At 54.3% G+C, this 18,382-nt stretch overlaps 5 protein-coding genes across 5 annotated transcripts; 2 read left to right on the top strand and 3 right to left on the bottom strand.

The window, feature by feature from the left end:
* Positions 1-1,966: 1,966 nt before the first annotated feature.
* On the bottom strand, positions 1,967-3,793 carry G647_04850 (uncharacterized protein; the record flags this gene model as incomplete). Its single annotated transcript, XM_008729187.1, has 1 exon — positions 1,967-3,793. One exon carries the CDS (start codon positions 3,791-3,793, stop codon positions 1,967-1,969), a length of 1,827 nt encoding a protein of 608 aa, XP_008727409.1.
* Positions 3,794-4,505: 712 nt separating this feature from the next.
* On the top strand, positions 4,506-6,170 carry G647_04849 (uncharacterized protein; the record flags this gene model as incomplete). The annotated part of the gene is made up of 3 exons (XM_008729186.1): positions 4,506-4,616; positions 4,683-5,066; positions 5,127-6,170. 3 exons carry the CDS (start codon positions 4,506-4,508, stop codon positions 6,168-6,170), a joined length of 1,539 nt encoding a protein of 512 aa, XP_008727408.1.
* A 1,676-nt stretch (positions 6,171-7,846) lies between these two features.
* On the bottom strand, positions 7,847-8,952 carry G647_04848 (uncharacterized protein; the record flags this gene model as incomplete). The annotated part of the gene is made up of 2 exons (XM_008729185.1): positions 7,847-8,178; positions 8,229-8,952. 2 exons carry the CDS (start codon positions 8,950-8,952, stop codon positions 7,847-7,849), a joined length of 1,056 nt encoding a protein of 351 aa, XP_008727407.1.
* A 4,391-nt stretch (positions 8,953-13,343) lies between these two features.
* On the bottom strand, positions 13,344-14,334 carry G647_04847 (uncharacterized protein; the record flags this gene model as incomplete). Its single annotated transcript, XM_008729184.1, has 2 exons — positions 13,344-13,435; positions 13,491-14,334. 2 exons carry the CDS (start codon positions 14,332-14,334, stop codon positions 13,344-13,346), a joined length of 936 nt encoding a protein of 311 aa, XP_008727406.1.
* A 261-nt stretch (positions 14,335-14,595) lies between these two features.
* G647_04846 (uncharacterized protein) lies at positions 14,596-16,145 on the top strand (the record flags this gene model as incomplete). Its single annotated transcript, XM_008729183.1, has 4 exons — positions 14,596-14,625; positions 14,690-14,876; positions 15,062-15,796; positions 15,859-16,145. The coding sequence occupies 4 exons, from the start codon at positions 14,596-14,598 to the stop codon at positions 16,143-16,145; spliced, it is 1,239 nt and encodes a 412-aa protein (XP_008727405.1).
* Positions 16,146-18,382: the final 2,237 nt, after the last annotated feature.

The following is an 18,382-nucleotide window of genomic DNA, read 5'->3' as shown; positions in this document are numbered from 1 at the left end:
GTATGTATGTATGTATGTATGTATGTATGTATGTATGTATGTATGTATGTATGTATGTATGTATGTATGTATGTATACAGAGCACAGAATCACGGGATATATGTTACTAAGTATATTCTGTGCATATGTATACTTGTACTTGTCCTTGTCCTTGCACGCAATGCCATGCCATGCCATGCCATGCCATGCCATTTCGAGGAGGAGAATTCTTACCTTCCAAGAGGGCAAGCCTGTAGAACTCCCGGTTTCGCTTTCGATCTTTGAGAACCTCCAGGACTATCTCACCCACGAAGGATTATGAATACAGTACAGAGTACCTCTCGATCCTGTGGAACTCCCAGTGCCCTCTAAACCACCACCCACGTAGAAGGGAAGGATGTACCTATTCGTGCTGCACTGCCTCTCGATCCATTGGGACTCACAGCACCCTCTAACCCATCACCCACGAAGAATGTACTATTCATACTGCACTGCCTTTCGATCCCGTAGAACTCCAAGACCCTTCTACCCTCTCGCCCACGGAGAATGTCCTGTCTTCACACTGACACAATGCGTCGAATGGTCCAAGAAACTTTCCCTCCCTCCCTCCCCTTTTCTTGCCTAGCCTCGTTGGAGTCATCGCCAACGTCTCTTGCCTGGGCTGGCGCTCTATTTGGCGTGGAAAGGGAAGGGGAAGAGTCAGAGTCAGAGTCTCTCCTTTGAGGACGTTGTACTTGTAGGATTGACTTTAAGGTCGGGAACGCCGGGTCTGAGAGTTGTCCTTCTTCTCCCTTAAGGGCCCAATCAGATAGGGGATACGTGGTGTGGTGTATGGCGGAGCAACAGATTTCCTTTCGTCCTCCGGTACGGAGTACAGCTACAGTAGGTAAAATTTCCCAGGATCTCCAGCCGGCCAGCTAGCCAGCTAAGCGAGTTCCGGGCTCTTGGGTGGCTCTTGCCCATACTATTATACAGTAATATGTGGAGCTTCCATAAAGTACTACAAATCATGGAGGGCCCAACTCATCAGCCTGGAAGAATCTACGTCCTATATAAGCCACGTCCCCGGTGAACAGTAAACAGTAGCCAGGGCCAGTAGCCAGTGCCAGTAGCCAGTGCCAGTAGCCAGTGCCAGTAGCCAGTGCCAGTAGCCAGTATAGGACCCGGTTCGTACTCGAAAATGCTGTGCCGGGTCGTCTACCACACTAAATAGACGGACTCGGTTACATACAGTACGTACGTTTCGTATGGATGCAGGGGGATCAAATCAGACCTTTTGTCAAAACACATGGAATCCTCGACCGGACGAGGCCAGTTCGGGCTTGTTGAGTGACATTATCGACCACGGAGTACGGCGTACGAGTACTTTTCCAGGTCGTCTCATCTCTCGCGTCTTTCCACGGACGGATGAATTTTCGTTGGGGAGATAATTACGAGCTGAATGAATCCTCGTCAAATGGCATCCACCACCACAATGGGAAGGGGTGTCCAACCGAACGGACAGCTGTCTTGTAGTGATAGTATACCTCGTGGCCTATACCACCAACACGGCTATGACCTTATAAGGCGCTATAACGACAGACCCTCAACACTCGGACGAACTCGACGAACTGGGAGAACTGCTGGATCAAGGACACTAAAAGGATGAGTATAGACGACCACGTGTCATGGTGTTTTTCCGAGGGGCCCTCAGAGCTTCTTGTCGCCAAGGTGTGGAAAGACTGCTCGCCGGCTTACCCAGGACTGCTTAACTTGGACTATTTTATTCAAATCAAGCAACTATAGTTCCCGGTAAGGGCGGATCGGCGCGATCCCGGCCCCTATATTGAATTCGTCAAAGTTTGTTGAATGGCGTGATCAATCCTGGACAAACCCCCTGTGCAGCTGTCTCTCAGATATAAACAGGTTCCGGATTGAAGATCTTGATGCGCTTTACTGTTCATGTTTCATATGCCGTGCGACCCAACTGTTAGTATATAACAGGCTTTCAATCTGCAATGGTAGAAAGCATACTATGTGGCCTTGGGCGAGAGGATTCTTGAGAGACGGCGTAGCCTCGCAGCACAAGAGTCGAAACACGCTCTATCGCGTCTTCGCCTTTACTGCAGGCCTGAAGGATCCCGGAAGGCTGGTCGGTGGCATCTTCGCCTTTACTGCAGGCCTGCAGGATCCCGGAAGGCTGGTCGGGGGCATCTTCACCTTTACTGCAGGCCTGAAGGATCCCAGAAGGTCGGTGTGCTTCACCTGCGGCGGTGCTGCATACTTTCAGGATAACCGGCAGAGCACATAGCAGAGGGGCAAGGTAATAAATGACAGATAAACCCGCATCGGAAGTTGTCGAAAGTAAAACATGTCCGGAAATGTCTGTTGGTCCATTCTCGATTTTCGTCAACGACATCCAAATTGCACAACCAAGTTGCCCGACGGCGAACAAGCTCATGCAGTTGATCAGTCTGCCATTCGAATCTCTTCGAAGTGGCTGGACGAGGAGTCGAATCAAGGCGTTAAGGCTGACGGACAAGGTCGCCACGGAGTAGAGACTCATCCGTTCAGAATGAAACAGGAGCATCGATCCCGCAAACGCAGCCAGATTCAATGTGCTCGAAAACAACTGAGTCGGAACGTGCATCCATTGATGATGAGACACTCCCCCACAGCAGCCTCCGAACTGACAGCCGACTCGCCCGATAGACTCGCCCAAGGGCAGCGATATCAGTAGAGTTGCAATCAGCACACGGGCGTCGACCCGGAAAGTTGCACCGCTGAGCAAGACTCCAAAAACCGCGCCGACAACGCCGGTCTGAAGCCAATAGCCGGCCTCTGAGAGGATTTGGAACCGTAAAAGACCGGATGATCGATATTCACTCAGGATTGCAGGTAGGCGGGCTCCAAACAGTGCACAGCAGATGGTGAATAGCACAGTCGCGGCAATGTCCATCGAGCTGAGGGCTTTCCAGGCATTTGGAAACGCATTGGCGTAAAGTGCCAGTGTGGAGGTCACGACTGCGAGCACCGCGGCACAGACAGCCACCCCGTACAGATACAGCTTGTATCTTTGACAGATGATGGCGTGGGCGGGCTTTCGCATTTCAAGCTCAATCATCCGCAATCTTTTCGCCTCGGAAAGAAACATACCAACGCTGAACTTGGCGTATATGGCGACTCTGGCAATGTTGAGCCAAAATTCCCAGCTTTGTCCCGGGATCGAGGGGATGAGCATCGCACTGTAAATGATGGGCGGAATCCGTAGAAACAACAGGAGAGCGGTGTTGCTTGCCTGAACTCTGTAGGCAAGCGAAGAATTTACCGCCTTGAGGCCCATGATCGCGAGCACACATCCCAGGTTCGAGAGCAGCTCGGTCGCCAAGGACGCATAGAGGGCAAAGTGTGGTCTCATCGGCATACGGGCGTGCAGCTGGTACGCCAGGTCCAACAACGAAAGCACATGGTGATAGACGTAGCCGCTGGCGTAGTCGAGACGGTTGAGCTCCGATGTCCAAAGCACCGTGCGGGAGGCCACGCACACTTGCGCCGCGGCCGATGAAAGTAGCGGTTTCCCTCTCACATCATTGTGGTCGGTAGCTTGCAGGAATGCCACCGTGCACGCCGGGGTCGAGATGAAGGTGATGGCAATTCCGAGGATGAAAGAAAAGTATCGAACGTCCTTTTGATCCTTTTGTAGCTGTGTATAGAACTGGGGGCTGATCCGACACGCAACGAGCTGAAGCAGGCGATGACATCCATAGTACAACAAAAACGCCCCTACCGTGGCAGGCAGGGACAAGAGATTGATGCCAAATGACGAAGAGTCCATGGTGTAAATGCAAGTCGACACTGAAAGCTGTCGAGCGATGACCACTGTCGCGGAGAGCAGCTATATAAAATACTCGTAGGCTCAACCATTGAAGGATCAGAGGTGGATGGATATCGTGAGTGTCAAGTATGGATCCAGGCATATCGTAGAGAAGTAGATTTAAATCTCACGTCAGCTTACACAGAGCACTGTATCGATCCCGATAGTCGTCTATTAAAACACACCTTGATTGACATAGTATATCTCATGCTTGCACACGAACCGGTGTATCGAACAGAGCTTAGCGGCTCCCTTCTCGTCCCCACATCAACACTCCTAGCCTGTATTTCTCCGGAGTTTGTCGTATATCGTACCCTTTCATTCGCAGGACCTGGAATATACCCCATCTTCTGCCTCCGGAGAGCAAAGTTGCCGAGCTTCCCTCGGGAATGTGGTTCCGAGGAGGCTGAAAGTTATGCGGCGAAGCCAGTAGGGAGCAATGGCAGTTCTTCGCTGCCTTCCCGACAGGAGTGTGTCCTTGTTTGAATGAGGATTCGCGCTGGAAGGGGCGAAAGGCCCGAGGAGGAGCTATCATGGGCCGCCTGAGGGGGAGATCGGTCTTCATATGTCGGCACATGGTTTGGACGGAAACCCGGCATCGGCGTAGATATCCACGATTTGAAGTCAGTCCAGACAAAACGGATTCGATTTGCGAGTTTCTTTGCCCAGCCAAATGGCATTTTTCCGTCAATCGTTTCAAAGAGACACTGTCTCACTGGCAGGATTGTGTGTGGTGGTGCTCACCGAAAGCATTGATGCTACCTCGATCGCGGTCGCCCTGCCTGTGAGTGAACATGTCCTAACGTGCACGTCCGAGATGTCCGTTGTACTGACGCGAATTTCTGGACAGACCATTGCAGAAGCAGTCTCAGCCTCCACAACTGCAGCGTACAGCTTGGGAACGAGCTTCCTGGTTGCGCTGACTCTGTGCCAACCAGTCTTCGCTTCTGGGTCGGACGTATTCGGTCGCAAGCCTGCGCTTTTATGTGCGCTTGTCGTCTTCCTTGCGGGTGCGGTGGTGGCAGCGGTCTCGAAGAATGTGGCCGTCCTTTTGTTGGGCCGGGTCCTTCAAGGAAGCGGGGGAGCTGGCGTCATGGTCCTTGCCGTCATCGTATTATCAGACATCTTCCCGTTGGGAGAGCGGGCGAAATATGTGGGCGTGATGAACGCAGTCTGGGCTGTAGGGAGCGTCTCCGGACCTGTTCTAGGTGGTGCGCTTGCACAGGTATCCTGGGTAAGATCGTGCTTGTCAACCTCATCTATGCCTCGATGCTGACCCGGCCCATTTTTTCAGAGATGGATCTTCTGGATCAACATCCCCCTTGTCGTTCTCAGCATCACGAGTATCGCGGCCTTCTTGCCTAGGAGAGCCGCGGACATTCCGCTGTGGACCAAGCTGGGACACATTGACTATGTCGGCATTGTCATGTTCCTTACCTTTGGAGTGTCATTCTTCCTACCGCTGGTCTTTGCCGGTATCATCCGTCCTTGGTCATCGTGGGAAATTTTGGTTCCTTTGCTGGTGGGCATTGCAGGCATGGTCTTGTTCCTAGGGTATGAGAAGAAGGTCGCAAAGGAACCCATGCTCCGTCTGGCCGTGTTTGCCAACCGTACGGCGAATGTTGGACAGTTCGGCATCTTCGTCCATGGCGTCTTGCTTTGGACCCTAGTATACTATTTGCCGCTGTACTATGAAGGCGTCAAGGGCTACAGCCCGCTCATAACCGGGCTGGCCGTCTTTCCGGAAACTTTCACCGTAGCCCCAGCCGCAGTGGTGACCGGTTTTTACATCAGTTCGACAGGTCAATACAGGTGGGCGGTCTGGGCCGGATGGTTTCTCACCACGTTGGGTTACGGACTGTTATGCTTGCTGAAACCGGGGACCACAGTCCCTAGCTGGATTTTTTTGAACCTCGTCGCAGGTCTTGGGGTGGGCATGTTAGTCCCGGCCTTGTCGATTACGGTACAGGCGGCCACTCAGGGTACAAACGTTTCCCACACGATTTCGATGTATGCTTTGGTCCGCGCCAGCGGGCAGGCGTGCGGTGTCGCGATCGGAACGGCCATTTTCCAGACTCAATGCAAAAGTGTACTGGCGGGTATGTCGGGCGTCAATCTTACCGCGGAAGCCCTGATCCGAGAGATTCAACAATTCTCAGGAACTCCGGACCAGCTGGATGAGCTTCAAGAGGCGGTTGTGCGGTCAGTTCGCATTGTCTGGGCATCAGGCTGTGCAATGGCCGCCCTCGCCGGCGTCGCTTCGATCTGGATCAAACCCTACGCGTTGAGAAGCAAGCCTCAAGCTGGGGAGGCCGGTGTTGAGACCGCCGCGAGTTAAAGAGCGTCTATGATCATGGTGAGGTGCAAAAGGCCACTTACCGCTCTTTCTCAAGGCACTGTGTTGCGAGAGGCAATCGTAAATTTTTGCAAAGAAGCTTCGGCTGCTAATGACCTCGACAGTTTCCAGGCCGAACTTGGCATACGAGTACCAGAGTTCCAAGAATGAGGTCATATAACCCCTTGGGGTGGTGGAGGCCTCGGCGGAAAAGACTGAGTACCCAAGCATTTTATGCTGGATTCTTCCTGGCTCATGGGAAGATATCTCACTGCCTTTCCTCAACCGCTCGTGCTGTTGGTGATCGGCCTTTCCAAGTCTCTCATGTTGTATGGCAGCCACGCAGTCGGGTTGTCAATAATCTGAGGGTTCGAGGCATCCGTTCACCTCAACCCCGGAAGGCCTCCGGAGCTCCTCATCGACAAGAATCCAGGCAGTACGAGGTACGAGTAGTAGCAGCAGCTACTACAGTGGCGGCGGTGGCAAAGGAGTCTGAAGTAGCCTAGAATAGCACGCCTTGTGCCACTACCATCCGTCACAATTAAATTCCGTACTGTGATGCTACCGACCGACCCCTCCTCGTACTCACCCTGTTCTGGAAGTCGCTAGTGTCGGCGGATGATCGTCGTCATGGCTGGATACTCGTGAAAGGCGTGGGCACGGGTCAGCGCGAATGTGGTACCCTGGTACGTGGGGGCAGGGATCAAGCATCAAGAGGCTCTCTACAGTAGAGGCTCAGGGCCACATCACGCACTCCACGCACATCACACCCCCCCTATCCCCCCAGGCCGGCGCACAAGCACTTTCGCAACATCTGGGATCGAAGCCTCGACAGCCCTCCTACCCAGTACGAGCGTACAGTACTCGTATCCACTTTAAAAGACGCAGGGGGATGCGCCCCGAAAAAAAACCTGTCCGTTCAGAGCCAAGCAGCGAATCGCGGTGCTACGTCTCTCCTCCGCCCCCCCTGACGCTCTGTTGTGTTCTTGCTCACCACTGGCAGCGGCGTCACAGATTGGCCCCGGCCACTGAGCGGTCAGATGCGCGAGGCCGCAGACGGGCGGACAAAGGCGAATCAGATCATAGGCAGGGAGTGTGAGAGAGGCGGTTCGAGAACAAGAAGATGTATTCAAAACCGTCTCTGAGGCGCTTCATGTCGCTCCAGCGTAACAGCCCCAAGATGCAACCAACAAAGGAGACGTGCTCTCACTTTCGCTCGCAGCGAAGCTTGGGCATTTTGCTCCGAACCCGCCATGCTCTTGCGTGTCGCGAAGAAAGGGGGATGGGAAATCGAGATAGCCCGAAAGGTGCCCAGCCAACAGGACCGCAGCTATTGTACATTGCGTGCCTTCTTTTCGAAACCCAGCTGGTCAGAGCAAGCAAAAAAGTAAACAGCGGTGCCTCCCAATAATGTAATGTCCCTGCCATTTGCCTCCATGTAATGCTTTTCGGTCTAGGCCGGGCTGTCCGGTCTTCCCAATCATACTCGTACATCATGCAGATTTTCAAGCAACTCCAAAACGTGGTGGTCATACAAAACGTGCAGCTCATGTATCATGCAGAGAACAGAGGTATCAATCATCAAGGAGAAAGCCGTTGGTCACAAAGGAAAGGTTTCCGAGTCGTTAGTCGTCGTTCAGTCGTGATAGAAGAGACCGATAGAGGCGTCCAAGCGTGCCTCAACTCGCGCTCGCACCCGTGTCCGGGCTCGGATCGCTGGGAGGAAGGAGGTCGAGGCAGGCGATGAAGATGTGCGTGATCTGCTCCTCCCAGGCGCCCATTTCAAAGTCGACCAGCCCGTACTGTTCGAGCTGGTCGCACATGGCCACAAACTCGTCCATCAAGCTGGTGATGGAGTTGGCCGAGAGGATGTCGGGAGGCTCTCGTCTGGTCCTCAGAGCTTCCTCGGTGATTTCCTTTTGCTTCTGCCCAAGCGCCTCCCACGCCAGATTGAACTCTTGCCACAAGTCGATGCGCTCGGCGTGTCTCGTCTCGTCATCGTGGTGCAGCCCTGCGAATGGTTAGCCTAGTCCCCCCTTCTCAAGCGAGCATCCGACTTACCCAATGCGGCAACAGATTTGACCAGCCACCGAGACGCCGCAAGCAGCTTCTCGCGGGCCGCTGTCACTCTGCCTGCGATGATGGCGTCGAACACGGTCCTGAGTTGCCGGTGGTAGTTGCGCAAGTCCTCATCGAGTGCCTCCTGCACCCGATTCGGCTCGGCGCCCTCTTCCACCTCTCGAGGCTCCGCCATGGGAAAGTCGACCTGTGGCGCACCATAGGACTGAGGCATCGATGGCCGACTCACAGCCACGTGGCTATAGCTGCTTTGTTCGGGTTGCGAAGTCATGTACTGAGCCGGGGCCGAGCCTAGAGTGGCTCCGGGGTGCTCGCCGGGGGTCATGTACTGCGGGACTGCGAATCGGCTCGACATCACGTCAATTGCCGTTTGCGACGGCTGATACGCAATGTCCTCGTACAGGGCTTGCGGGCCAACTGGCGGAAGCATCGAAGAGGGCGCGTACTGCGCATACTGCTGCTGTTGTTGGGGCGAGGCCTGCACTTGCTGCTGTCTGGACGCCTCCGACATGAACGCTGGCGAATATTGCATTTCCACTCCTTGCATCGGGCTACTGCTTTGCATCTGCGAGCCCCCATAGGGCTGTTCTTGGTAGCCGTAACCCGAGTAGCCAGACAAATAAGGCCGTGCCATCGAAGATCTGCCGATATCTGTTCTAGCCGGCGTCGTGGGGTGCGCGAATCTGTCAGTCGAAGGTGGTCCCATCGCCTGTCCGGGGAGAGGACGCGCGGGCGCTGGTGGTGGGTATGGAGGTCCATACTGGGAGCGCCGACGGTCATTGCCGTCCATTTAAGGGAGGCGGATCTCAGCCGTCGACGCCAGAATGGCAGCCTTCGTCTCGCGTGTTTCGTACCCCGTATGCCGTAATATGGTATGAAGCGTCGGAAAGAGCTGCCACCTCCTGAACCACTGATGCCTCCCTTGTACCACCGCCTGATCTCGGGCCCTTCATGCAACCAATCCAAGGCAAAAAAGGGAAAGAGCGACAATATCGCAGCCGCGGCTAGGGGCGTTCGCCGAGGCCGTCAGAGCGGGTAGTCCTCCCTGGCGTCGTGGGCGGTGGGAAACTCGACGAGACACTGGCGCCGCCGTTATCGCTGCGAACAGGTCCCAGAAAAAAGCAATCAAAGCGCACAAAGACAATGTCGGATGGCCGCCTGCTCCAAATACTATGCTGAATCGACTGACAGGATGAGTTTTCGCGGTGGATTTTCGGATCGCAATCTGGTTCCCTCGAGCCCAGTGTGTGGAAGCGCACGCCGCCGAAATGGGGGACCGAAAAATACACCTGGACGCCTTCCCTTATGGAAATCGTGTGAATCGTCTCCAGAGCTCCTCGCGCGGAACAGCAGGCCAAGACGAAATCCCGTGCAGAAATTTCGTTCGAGTGTGCGTGCCCGGGCGGTCGAAGGAAAGCAAGGGTAGTGGGGTTAGTGGAATCCGAGGGTGGAGGGACGGCACAGTTCGATGGTCAAGACACGAACGCGAGGACATTGAGGACAGGATCGTAGGAAAGAGATAAATGAGCGTTCGGTAGCCTAGGCAAGGAGGGAGAAGACCCAGGTACCTTGGAGTTGTGGAAGGACACAATGTATACAAGAGGCCTGAGGTGCAGATGCCGTGGCAGGCGGAAGTGCGCACGACGCAAATCAATCAACACTTGACTCAAGGAGACTTGATGGGGAATGGCGCAGAGACCGCATGGCAATAACGGATGGGTCGCTCGTCCTGGTACGTCGAGGCCCAGCTGCTCCCAGACGCGGCCGATGATATCGTTTTCAGCAGGTCCCAGCGCAGCAAGCAAGGCGTTTCTTGCCGGCTCGAAAAGTCTTTTGAAGTGGACAGCGCCACAGGAGGGACAAGATGCCCACCGTGCTGGGGGGGCGGCGTATGCAGAGGGTCCATGGGAAAGTGGTCAGCTTGTTCTCGGGCGTCAAGGCCAGCTGTGCGCAATTCCCGGTCGGCCGGCCGGTTGTCGTAGGTGCGCCGGATGGGTAGGGTGCGAAGGGTGCGCACTGGGTAGGGGAGCGTCGAACCAAGCTGTCACTGCGCCGTACGGATACGCTGTCCAAGGTTCATGGATGCTGAAGGAAGACGACCCCAGCGGTGCCAGGGCCGGCGCAGGCGCGAGGACGAGGTGAATGGGAATGGCACTTGGAACGCGACGAGCATCCCCGCTAGTGGAGCCGCGCCTGCCTGCAGCATCTTCTTGGTGCTTCCAGGACCTCGCCAGGGTTTCGCTAAGGGCCTCTCCAGGCGCAAGGGAGCTGAACTAGCCACTGGTCTGACAAGGCTTGCATCTTTAGCCTGCCACTGGCCTCCACCTGCCGCAGCGCCAGGCGAGATTTATAGTGTGGCGCCCGAGGAACGTCAGGCAGGGGGAATGATCAACATCTGCATTTCTGGTCGTCTCCGGCTGCGTGCCTGGCACATCACAGCTGAACCGCCATCATGTCTCGCCACGGATTGGCTGCCTTGTCGCGACTATTGATCGTCGCGCAGATGGAGCAGCTGGGCGATGCGCAATGTGCGATGCGCGATGCTGAACCTCAGCAGTACCGGCTCACGGCGACGGGCACACCTGGCATCAGCGCCAATTGCTTAAGTAACAGATATGCCATAAGTCCCAGATGGGGATGTCCGTGTGACTGTGCGGTGCGAATGGGTGCCACTCCATCTGGCGGGTGCCGCGATCGCCCAGGTTGCACCGAACCGCCGTCGGGCCTCAATCCTGTCTCCGTAGCATCACGCTGGAATCAGATATTGCCTCATTCCAACTGGTGCCCAATGTCCGCCTGTCTGCGCACGAGACGTGTGGCCCGTAGACGTGGTTATTCTGGTTGGGTCATCTCCCAACTTCCTACGGCACCTGGAGCTTCGCCTGGTGCCCGAAGTCCTCGGGACGGGCTCCATGTAATCTCGCAGGAGGAGACGCTGGCTTGGCCCCGGAGCATCGACTGTTCCAGGCATGGGACAGCAGATGCCAGGATTATGTCAACGATACGCAACACGCACGGCGGAGAACCGACGGAACTAGCACCAGTACATCTCGCACGTCTACAGGTTCACGCAGCCAACATCGGGACGGAATAGAGTGCATCGCACTCGATCGGAAGGTGGTGCCTGTCACAACTCAGGCGGAGCCTCCGTAGCCAGTCGGATTCCGGCAAAGGTTGGCATCGACCCAAAGATCTGGCAGAGGTGTCAAAGGGCGATGTGATGTGCCTGTGTCGGACGTGGCTGCTGTCGAGATCTCCACGCCTGACCTGTCATCTGCTACTCGTTCGAGTAGTCCAGGGCTGAAATCTGCAAGGTTTGCTCCGACGAGGATGCATTTCGTCCATTTGGCCCGTCTCGTGTCATAGCCTTTGAGTTGTGTGGTTTTTGCTTCCGGTTTTCACTAATCTCGCGTTCATGCAAACAATGCGAATATGCACCACTTGTCGCTCGCCTCCCGCTAGGCCTCGGGCTTGGGCTGCATATGCAGTAATTAGCTACGTCTTGCACCAACCAGTCAGACCAGGCAGAGGCTTCACTGCGCACCCGCCAATGGGATCGCTGACACAATCTCCAAGGCATCATTGTGCAACCGCGGGCCGGAGTGGAAACAAGGATTTCATGCCGCATGCATGCCTGCTGCTGCGTAGGTTTCACATCTGGGTCCGTGGTTTATTTAGCACTCTGAACTCCCGTCATTCCGCCGCAGACAGCAGACGAGCGACGTTGGATTGTGAGAGCTGCACACAGTCAGATTGACCAGTTGCGGCGACGGATTCGAAATTGGCTCGAACACAACAACCCTGTTAGGCACAAGGCTCGGTCAAATCGTGAGGCGGGGTCGTCTATGTGCTTGCGTGCCGTCCTAGCGCTGGTGGTGTGATCTTGATCTGCTTGGACTCGAGGCTTCGGTTAGGCTGTGGCTAAAACGCGCGTTTCAGGCCCTCGTTTCAGGTTCCTGTGGCTCGGTCCTTGAGAACTTGTCAATAACAATTGTACTGGGTATCACGACACGAATCGCGCAAATACCTTGGTGGGAAGGAGAGCGCTGGCTGTCTTCTACCCGCTTCAAGAGATCCGCTGGCTGTGCTGGGAGAAGCCCGCTTCGTGACTGCATGGGCCTTCGTCCGTACAATCCCAGTTCTGTATTTGGGTGGACTTGGAAAGCCTACCGGGCAGTCGGCGCTCACCACAGCGTGCTTACTGTGTACACCTCAGTGCGGTGCTCAAGCTCGAAACTATGTTCCAAAGTGTGCAGTAAGATTTTAAGCACGGGTTTCGTGCCTCGTTTGAGGAAGATACATCCGGAAGATAGTTGCAGTGTTGAGCCGCGACCATGATCCACCGACCGGGATGCAACAAATTAGTCCCTGGGAATTTGCGCGCACAATGGTGGAGCCGGACGTTAATGGATGACGCGAGCCGTTGGCTTGAAAACTTGATCAGGCACGAGCTTTCCACGAGGAGGTGAGCATGTCGGACGCTCTCACTTGCAAGTCCTCAGGTCTGTATACGGCGCAAGCATACGGAGTACTATGTGTATCATGGCATCTCGCTTAAAGATCTCCTCGACTGTCCTGGACCCATGGTTGCCGTGATGTGTCGACATTTCTTCTGGTCATTGTGCGATGAGCAGTCAAGATCAAAAGTGTGCTGCCCTCGTTAATAGATTGTGCGACGAAGAATGTCGGGTGGAAGTCTGGGTTGACCAGCGTCACGGTGCATTGTATCAGATGGCGCACGTGAGCTGGCCCAACGTCAAAGGGCCCGTCAAGCTCTCAATCCTGCTTGTGCAACACTGCCACAAGGCTGACATGCTCTTTTGCTCCTCCTCCGCCGCCAAACTGATGGCTCAGCACGAGATGTTTTCCAGCGGATGCCAAATCGTTGTTTCGCACGATCATGTGAGAGACATCGATCTTACATGAGCGTTCCGACGAGACGTCCGAGCCACCGCAATTGTCGGACACTACTGAGAATCCTGTTTAGTTGTACAAACGCATGGGCTCGATCTGGAACAAAGTCTTGTGCATCAGAGACATTGATACATGGTGATGTACAGACGAGTACCACCGCTCTACCTCGAGTCCCAGGACCCTTTACCGTTTGACCCACGTAGGTCTCTTTCGGGCCTTGAGGCGACCAGGCTTCTTCCGTTCGACACGTCTGGGATCCGAAGTAACACAGCCGGCTGTATTGTGAATTAGCGACCAACCATGAACGCGGCCGGGACCACATCTGCTTACCTCGTCGTAGAGCTGGTTTGAGAGCCGGTTCGTGTACCAGCAGTGCCTTGGCAAGGGCCAATGTGATGGATTCGGCCTGCCCCGTAACTCCACCACCAGATACCAACGCAAAGACGTTGTATTTGTCCATCCGTTGCGTGATCTTCAACGCCCACAGTGCGCTCTCCCTATCGTGGACCCGCGGGAATGCCTGCACGATACTATTCCCATTGACTAGCACTTCTCCTGTGCCCTCCACTAGATAGACCTTTGCTGACGACTCCTTCCTCCGCCCTATGCCCACAGACCTTCCATATTCATCGATTGTTCCAGGCTTGGCTTTCTGTATCGCTTCTGATCCCGGACGTCTGAACCGAGAAAGTATCTGCTTGACTTCTTTGGGGCAGATTCTGGGGTGTATCTTGTTCAGTCGCGTCAAGAGCAGCAGTACCTTGGAGTACTTCGAGGCAGCCACTTGTTCCCCAGTCGAGCTTCGATATTGATTCAACCTCAACCACACTGGCCGCGCTATCTGGTCTGTAGGGGCCGTAGGCAGCGACGCATGCTTCTTGACGAGAGACTGTAGCGTCAAAAGGTGGTCGTTGAAAACCGGAGATGCTGTGAAATAGGAGGGCGAGCGAGGGAGGATCCGAGCGGGTGGTGACTGAGACTCATCGAGGTCTATCTCCGGTGCGGCGCGGATCTGGGTCTCAGCAGACAGCTTTTTGGTCGTGAACAGCGTTTGACGCTGTATCGTCGGTTGGAGCCATTGAGGGTGAGCTCGCGCTAGAATCTTCTGAGTCCGACATTGGCGACATATCTGCGAAAATGTGGAAGGCAACGCCTGCACTGAGGGGCGTGCCATGGACGTAAGCAAGCGCCTGTTACCTCTTGCCCAGAAGCATTGAGAGACCGCTACACTCTGGGGGAGTGATTTCGACGGGAAAGTCGAAGGTGCAAGCTGATCACAGGTGCTGAACCTGCCAAGCTTTTACGGTGGACCAAACGCCCGTGCTAGTGACATGGCATCAAACTGAGTCAAAATTTATTTCATTGACACGACTCCGACTTTGCTTGGAGACCAATCCACCGCCAGTCCCCCAGAATTCGCATCGTACCACCCAAGATGTCGTTCGGAAAGCTTTACGGTTTCAAGGTACGCTCTGTGCAAAAGCAGCTCCGCTCTTTGTGAATAGCCGATATTGATATTCGCCCTTTAGGAAAATGCCCGCAGCACTGCCCTCCTAGCAGTTGCAAAGGAGAACAACCTCGACCTTGAGCTCGTTGAGACGAGACCTCCCATTACCGACACAGAGTACCTCAAGCTCAATCCTCTGGGACGAGTTCCTACATTCGTCGGCGCCAACGGGTTCATCTTGACCGAGTCACTCGCGATCGCTATCTACTGTGAGTGTTGCCCCGCCTTCGCCCTTACGAACAGTCTAGGATGAGCCATATTATCACATTCAGTTATCCCTGTCTGAATTTTCCTTGTTGACTATATTGAACTCTGAGCACCACCTTCGCATTGTCCTTCTTCGCTTCGTTCGAATTATCAGTTCCACAAAGCCATCGCTAACGGTCGGTGACAGTCGCATCGCAGAACGACAAGACCACCCTTCTTGGAAAGACAAAGCAGGACTACGCCTCAATTGTGCGATGGATGTCCTTTTCCAACTCCGAAGTCCTCCCCAACCTCTCTGGCTGGTTCAGCCCGCTCATCGGCAAGATCCCCTACAACAAGAAGTCGGTTGATGATTTCAAGAAGGCTGCCCTTGATGCTATTCACGTGCTTGAGCAGCACTTCCTCGTCCACACCTTCCTTGTTGGGGAGCGCATCACCCTCGCTGACCTCTATGTCACCTCTCAAATGTCGCGCGGCTTCCAATACGTCCTTGACAAGGAATGGCGCGCCGAGAACCCCAACACCACCCGTTGGTTCGAGACTGTGGTCAACCAGCCAATCTGGAAGGCCATCATTGAGAACCCCATCTTTGTTGAAGAGGCCGTCAAGTACACCCCTCCCAAGAAAGAGGCAAAGCCTGCGAAGGCCCCTGCCGCTGCTGCCGCGCCGAAGGCCGAGAAGGAGCCAGAGGAGGAGGAAGACGCCAAACCCGAGGTCAAGGCCAAGCATCCTCTTGAGTCCCTGCCCAAGCCTACCCTTATCCTCGATGACTGGAAGCGAAAGTATTCCAACGAAGATACCCGTTCTGTGGCCCTCCCTTGGTTCTGGGAACACTACAAGCCAGAGGACTATTCACTGTGGAAACTGGATTACAAGTACAACGACGAGTTGACCCTCACATTCATGTCATCCAACCTGATTGGTAAGTCCCGACCTAGTTTTGTATTCACTCTGCTCCCAGCCGACACTGACTTCTCCCATCAGGTGGATTTTTCAACCGTCTCGAGGCCTCCCGCAAATACCTTTTCGGTGCAGCCTCCGTGTACGGCCAGTCCAACGACTCGATCATCCAGGGTGCCTTTATGGTCCGCGGTGACGAGGCTCTGCCAGCCTTCGACGTCGCTCCCGACTGGGAGAGCTACGAGTTCACCAAGCTCGACCCCAGCAAGCCCGAGGACAGGGAGTTCGTCGAGGACCAGTGGTCTTGGGATAAGCCCATCACGGTCAACGGCAAGACCTACGAGTGGGCTGACGGCAAGGTCTTCAAGTAGAGTGGTGCATGCACTGACTACCCTTGAATGTGACCATGCCTAGGCACCGTACCAGTTGGTGACTCATGACTTGGACGGCGATTGACGAGAATGACGTGAGAAAAATGCCATGATGAGCGAAATGGACATGATTGATCGAATCCAAGAGTCGACACATTCTCACCGCAGCATGGAAAGCAGCATAGACATCTGTCCGAACCTGCAGGCACCTCTATGCCGCACATGTCATAGAGCAAGCAAGAAACAATGATGATTCAGACAACCATTTCCGCTTTCAATCTTTCGAACGTCCCGGTCTCTGGGTGTTCTGCTGTAGTCGGGCTTCGAAGCACCCACCCGCGTCCTCGCCATATCAGCAAACCACACCATTTACATTGCCCTGTTATGACACGGGAAATCGTGCAGTGCTGCTGATCGATTTCGTAGCGAATAATGAGCGCCGCTTTGGTGTCTTAGAAAGGTTGGGGGACATCAATGAATGTCCCGCTGCTCAAGAAGGCTGGCGGGCTTCAGAGCTGATGAGCCAACCTGGCTCGTTAACACCAAATTTGAAGATGAATATCGCTTGCTACTGTATCTCGGCTACGGCAAACCCCTCCACCACCACCACCTCCCCTTTCTTCATAGAGTCGCGCATGCATCTAGATAACAAATGTTGAAAAGGCCGTCAAATCAAACGTGGGTTATGCTCTGCGCATATGATGGACAGGGGTGGAGCCCTAAGTGTGACGACTTGCGCATTGTGAGCATGTACATGAAAAATGGGATTCGTAGCATAAATCAAGGCCAATAGACGCACTCGACATGATTGGAAGCGGTGTGTGTGGAGAGATGTAGTGGAAATGCGGTTGAAAGGTACAAAAGGGGGTAGGAGGGAGAGGCGCAGGGGGATAATGGTAGAAGAAAAGTGGTACGTAGATGTGGCAAGGATGGAGATGGTGGGGGGGGGGGGAGTCGAGAAAGGGTGATAAGAGGAGAGATTTTGGGTGGTAGAAGATGGTAGAAGAGAGACGTGGCCCGGGTGAGAGGCCCAAGAAGCATAATAGTTGGAGGGAAATACATAACAGTAGGAAGGGACGCAAAAGAGCGTGAGCGAGAGTTGAGATAGGAAAGATGTATCCCTGGTTTCGGGACGCTTTTCTGCTACTTGCAGTTGTGAAGAGGACCCGCGGATCAGTCAGTACGCGCTGGCATTGACTGATCAGACCTCGCAGAGCGTATTCCATGTGTCCACAATGGACAGGCTGAACAATTGGTCCTGCACAAGGATCTGTGGCGATCTGGCAATGGGAAAAGTACGCGTGCGCAAGTGCGAGAATCCAATTGTAGTCTGTGTAGTCTGAGGAGGCTCCAGTTGGAAACATCTGATCCCTGCGTCGTGCTCGCTATGTCTGAGGTCCTTCGTAATGCACAGCGCCTGTGGCGGCGGTTTGTCGTCTCAGGCTCTTGGGGTGGAATCCAGGGTGATTGATATCGTGGTGACCCAGCTGCCCAGAGTCGCTGCGACAGGTTGGTTCCCGGCTGCTCTGGCAGATAGATTCGCTGCTGGTTGAATATAAGTGCCGCCAAAGACGCTCAATGAAAGGACAAGATCGGTCAAGCTCGCCGGTGGCCGACTGCTGTGCTTGCCGCAGAGATTGAAGCCGTGCTGGAGACAGATCGCAATGTGGTGCTTACCGCAAATGGAGAACAAGGGCTTCAAATAGTGTCGAGTATCGTGTACCCGTAACGAGAAATCCTCCTTCAACAATAAAGAACGATTCAATACGTTCGGTATGCTGAAGTCGGTCTGAGGTGTTGCGGTTGGGATTTATGTTCGAAGGCGTAACTCCCGATGCGTACTGTGTAGACTGCTAATACATGACAGCCTCACCAGCCCAGCCTTGTCCCATCATGTGACCATTGCACAAGTGAAGAGTAGTTGCCTGATATATTTTGTTGCCGCAAAAGTTCCCAACAATTCAGGCCTCAGAGTACAGATCAAGTTTGCCAGCTATCCTACGAATCGTTTGGAGATGTCTGCAATGCTGTACTCTGAGCTGGATTCCCTCTTCGCCAAAGAGTTGTATCACTATTCTGATTAGCCCTATCCTTACTAAGCAGGCCATGAATAGTTGTATCCAACTCTGCTGGGGGAGAAGGGTCGATATTGAGTACCTTCGGGATCAATTTCGGGTTGCAAGACCGAAGTTCGACACCAGACAATGCGGGAAAAACCAACCTCAAAAAGGCGAGTT

The sequence above is a fragment of the Cladophialophora carrionii genome (genome assembly GCF_000365165.1).
Source record: "Cladophialophora carrionii CBS 160.54 unplaced genomic scaffold supercont1.4, whole genome shotgun sequence".
Classification (NCBI taxonomy): Eukaryota; Fungi; Ascomycota; class Eurotiomycetes; order Chaetothyriales; family Herpotrichiellaceae; genus Cladophialophora; species Cladophialophora carrionii.
This window is presented reverse-complemented; position numbering and strand designations above follow the sequence as displayed.